Source organism: Lipotes vexillifer, unplaced genomic scaffold, assembly GCF_000442215.2.
Source record: "Lipotes vexillifer unplaced genomic scaffold, Lipotes_vexillifer_v1.1 scaffold215, whole genome shotgun sequence".
In the NCBI taxonomy this organism is placed as follows: domain Eukaryota; kingdom Metazoa; phylum Chordata; class Mammalia; order Artiodactyla; family Lipotidae; genus Lipotes; species Lipotes vexillifer.
In genome coordinates, this window is record NW_006776544.1 from 31,594 (window position 1) to 36,813 (window position 5,220).

The window sequence follows — 5,220 nt, forward strand, 5'->3', positions numbered from 1 at the left end:
AAAGCATCTCATTTAATCTCATTTGTAAATGGGGAATCTTGAGAGCAAAGATGCAAAGATACCAATGGAGACAGTGGCAGAGTCCAGACCATTGTTCCATGACAACCAGTAACTGGTCTTGTGTACATATTTACTAACTCAGCTCATGCCAGCAACCCCTATTATGGTGCTCATGACTGAGTCTATTAAAATGTATCCTCAACCCCAGACCTCATTCCCCTTCCACACTGTAGTCTTATACTGCTAAATAATGTACTTTGGTACCTAGATGACTTCCTGTTGAGGAAGATTTTTTTTTAAGGTAGAGGGGGATGTTTGGCATTTGACAGCGAATCTGAGAAATAGATGTGTCACTTAGCTATACAGTAATTGATACATAATAGGTTTTCATGTAGTTAAATATAAATTTCAATTTTCATCCAATAATTTTTCATGGCCTTTAGTTTTGAACCATAGGAATTTTATAAGGGTGATTTTTGAAAGCATAATTTAAATAAACATACGCTTTTAGAATCTAGACTCTTTGGCTTATGTCCAGCTCATGCTGGTCATCATGACTCCTTCCTTTATGGAAGCCTCTGTATGAGTGGTTCCCAACATTGACTGTCCATCAAAATCACTTGTGGAGACTTTTAGAAATGATATGTTCTAGCTACTGTATAAATTTGCTTTTGTGAAATTCCAGGACAGACAAACTAATACACAGTGAAAGAAAACAGATCAGTGATTGCCTGGTGCCAACGATGTAATAGATTGACTGGGATGGGGTAGGAGGGAACTTTCTGAAGTGATGTAAATATTTTATATCTTGATTGTGGGGTGATAGTTACACAATTATATACAATTTGTCCCTGCTCACTGAACTGTACACTTACTTTGTATTTATGGATGAAATTACACTTACATTGCATTTATGGATGAAAATTATACCTCAATAAAGTTAACCACCCTCCAGACACAAAAACATGTGATGAGGACCCACATGCAGAGATTCTGATTAAGTAGATCCAGCATGGCTTCCTTCCTGGTATCAGCCCATGGGATTCTGAGGAGCAGCTGTGATTGAGAACTTCTCTTGAGATACTGGAATCTAAGATGTGCTTTCTTTGATTGGCCTATGAGATTTCGAATCAAGAATTTTTATCTTCTCCATTTAAAATAACAACATAAAACATCATTTTTAGAGGCATGATTAAATTAACTGACCTCTGTGATAGTGTTAGCAAAGACTCTTTGACCTCTATGAAGAACAAGGTGGATGTATCTTTTTTCTTCCACTTAGCATTGTGCTCCATCCATTCACAAGAATGTAGGTTATTTCCATGCTCTGGACTATTGGTTCATCTCCATGGTTTTGTGTGTGCACTGTTTCTAGCATTAAAAAAAAAATGCATTTGTGAATGTCCAGTGCTTGAGGGGCACTTTCTCTGGGGGTGCCAGAGCTGCCTAATCTTAAGCAAACACGTACCTTTGGAAAGTGTAAAGTCTTAGCAAAAGTAAGTAGGGTACTGTGTGTGAAGGCCCTGTGTGACAAGGTCTTAGAGGACATACAGAATTTCAATTCCATGGTCATATTGAATTAGCAGATCTTTTGCCTCAGAATGGTACCGTTCCAAAGCAATCTGAATTCCAGTTTGAGCTTTTGAGGAGTCTTAAGACACTACATCCCAAAGTCCTACACAAAGGTGGCAGATGTAGTCACTACATATCTGGACTCAGTGCTTATATGGTTCCCTATATGCACTTGTTACCCTGTGTCATGGCTATCTCCACTTCTAACTTGTGAGCTCCTTCAGGGCAGCAATTGTACAGTTCATGTCTGTGCTACCAGAATTAAGATGTTGTGTGGCCTAGGCAAGATCCTCAGTAAATGTACATGGAATGAGCTAATGAACTTCAGAAACCAAGCAATCATAACTGCATATTGGAATACAAAAAACACAAGTGAGTTTAAAAATGCAGTGACCTTCAGAATTCATTACTTTGTACTAAACATTGTTTCCCTCTTTTGGATTATTTTTGGGTTACTGTCCCAAAAGTTGGATTACATAGCCAAAGAGTATGAAAATTTCTCAAAGCATCTACTGCATGCAAAGCATTAGGTTGTGCTTTACATAGGAGATGTAAGAGGCTATGCAGCTAACGTATTGGGACAATGGATTGATCTGGTTGACATTACATACCAACTTAATCACTGTTTTCCACGTGAGATCTAAAGGAGGGTCTCTCCTTCAGGTTCCCAGAAATAAAGATCTGTGCTATGAACAAGAAACAGGGAACATAGAAAGGATTTGTACCTGGGAGGGCCCCACAGGGCCCTGCTCAGTTTCAGTCTCATGACTATTACTGCAGGTTATGAGGTCTGTTAGATAAGAACTGTGTTTCTTCTTTAAAAGGAATTTTAGAGCAAAAGCTTGTAGAATCATAATATGATTTTACACATTTGAATAAAATCTGCAGATCTATATAGCTGGGCTGAGAATGTCAACCCCCTTGAAGAACAGTGTGACCATTTAGGGAGATTCTTATTATCTATTCTCTCTCTCCTCTCCATCATAGACCTGTCTATTCTCCTCTCTTCCAACCTACTTATTGAATATCTTCTGGATTTATCATAGCAAAACATATGTTCACTTTATAATATTTTGAAAGAAAGAAAAATTAAAATGCAAACACAAAAACAAAACTACAACACTTGCCCCCCAGAAATAACCACTTTTTAAATCTATAAACATTCACATTCATAACCCAAAAGCAACCCCTGTAAATATTTTAACTTTTTTTTTCCATCCAGGCCTTTTACTTCATCGTCTTAAGGCCATAACCTATATGTAATATTTGGAATTCTTCTTTTCTTTTTTAAAATGACATTCATTGTATTAAGTTTAACGAATACATAAAAGCAAAAACTATTTAGAAATCAACCATAATGTGATATTACACCCCAGGTATAGTACTATATAATATTCATGTAAAAATAGGTGTCAGATAATATTGATAGATACTGCTTTGGAACTTGCTCCTTTCACTTAGGTGTGTGTTCTATGGATGTCTCTGTGCCCCTTGAATTCACTCTTGCTTTCTCTGCTCTGCTGTCTGTCCCAGAGGCTGGGACAGACTGTGGAGTAGCCTTGCCCTCTGGCTTCCAGATAGGTCTGGTGAGAGGAAGCCTTGTTAAAAAAAAAAAAAAAGATCTGTGCTATGGACTGAATGTTTATACCCCCAAAATTCATTCATATTTTGAAGCTCTAGTCCCCAATGTGATTGTAACAGGAGGTGAGGAATTTGGGAGTCAATTAGGTTTAGAAAGGTCATGAGGATGGGGCTCTCATGATGAGATTTATACCCTTATAATAAGAGGAAGAGATAGGAGATCTCTATCTCTGTCTGTGTTTCTGTCTATCTGTCTCTCTCTCTCTCCACCTCCTTCTCCCTCTCCTCCTTCTTCTCTTTCTCTCATGTGAGGATATTGCAAGAAGGAAGCCACCTGCAAACCAGGAAGAGAGCTCTCACCAGACACTGAATCTGCCATCATCTTGATCACGGACTTCCCAGCATCCAGAACTGTGAGAAATAAATGTTTGTTTTTTAAGCCGCCCAGTGTATGGTATTTTGTTATATCAGCCCAAACTAAGACAACCTGCACTATTCTATTAAGCAGCAGTCTATATTCAGTCTATATTCTACATATCTCCATAGATTGCTGTGTGTGTGTATGTGTATGTGTGTGTGTGTGTACAGAAATTCTAACTATTGATATTCTTACCAATGAAATATTCTGCTGTTGAGCTAATAAGATATAGCAGTTGTGACGAGGGATGCCCAAAAGAATGACAGCTTGCTGACAAAATTTGTTTTACATCTATGTGATCACATTTCAAGTGTTCCCCTTTGGGGTGCTTGTCTCAGTATATAAGTGCCCTTTGTTGTGAAACCTTGGCTCGCTCATCCTTATCAACATTTGTCCAATTTCCAAATTGCCATGTATTTCTTCCTCTAAAGTTTATCCTTCACAGATTTCTGTTTTTCCCCTGCCACAGTCTCCAAGGTGCTGGTGAAATTTTTGGCAGAAAGAGGACCATTTTCTTCTCCTGCTCTGTGATCCAAATGCTGACATTTTGCTCTTTGTATTAAATGCTATCCTCCATCCTCCCTGGCCTAGGTACTTTACCTCACAATCAGATATTCCCTGCTCTATCCTGTAATCATGTCCCAGGTTTGTTACATCCAACAAGTGATGGAGTTATCAGTACTGTGTTTTTAGGAAGTCCAACCATTTTATTTGGCTTTTATGAGTCCAAATCAGCAGCAGCTTCTTTTGTGACATTTCTCCACTCTCAATGCTCTCATTCTCAAACACCCACATAATGAATTACTTGTTCTTTTTCATTGGGGCTTCATCCAGATGATTCTTGTTTTCTACATGTTGATCGTTGCCACTTTCTTGAGAATCTTCTTAGCTGAAGTCAAATCCAAAGCCTTTTCCGCTTTATCTCCCCACTTGACTGATGTCACTCTCTTCTATGGGTCCATTACATTTATATATATGCGACATTCTTCCAACTATTCTCTGGATCAAGACCAGGCCATATCAGTTTTCTACATGGTGATAATTCTTTTGTCAAACTGCATTATCTATTGCCTAAGAAAAATGGAAGTGATAGATTTCTTGAAAATCTCCTCTATAAGGTTCAAGGCCAGTCTGGGTAAGAACTACACAGAAAATGCTTAAGAAACTTCTTATTTTTTTTCATGTTTGATACAAAATTAAATTATTTTGAGCTAACTCTTTCCTCTGATTCTTCATTACCACTCTTCTACATCAATTTTTATTTTCAAGTTATCTTCTTTCCTTATTTTAGAATGGACTTGAGGACATGGAGAGGGAGAAGGGGAAGCTGGGATAAAGTGAGAGAGTAGCATCGACATATATACACTACCAAATGTAAAACTAGATAGCAAGTGGGAAGCAGCTGCATAGCACAGGGAGATCAGCTCGGTGCTTTGTGACCGCCTAGAGGGGTGGGATAGGGAGTGCGAGAGGGAGGTGCAAGAGGGAGGGGATATGGGGATATATGTATACATATAGCTGATTCACTTTGTTATACAGCAGAAACTAACATCAAATTTCCAGATGACTTGGAACAGAATTAATGTTCCTTTTTGCCCTCAGGGTCTAAAATTGTAAGGAGGAAAGGAAGAGAGGATATTCACATTTTC

The 5,220-nt window shown here is 38.3% G+C and overlaps 1 protein-coding gene across 1 annotated transcript; it reads left to right on the plus strand.

Annotated features, from left to right (window-relative positions):
• The first annotated feature begins 4,340 nt into the window (after positions 1–4,340).
• Positions 4,341–4,732, plus strand: LOC103088159 (olfactory receptor 1019-like). Its single transcript, XM_082930881.1, is given in 2 exon segments — positions 4,341–4,362; positions 4,365–4,732. Coding segments are annotated over 2 exon segments (390 nt in total).
• The last annotated feature ends 488 nt before the right edge of the window (positions 4,733–5,220 follow it).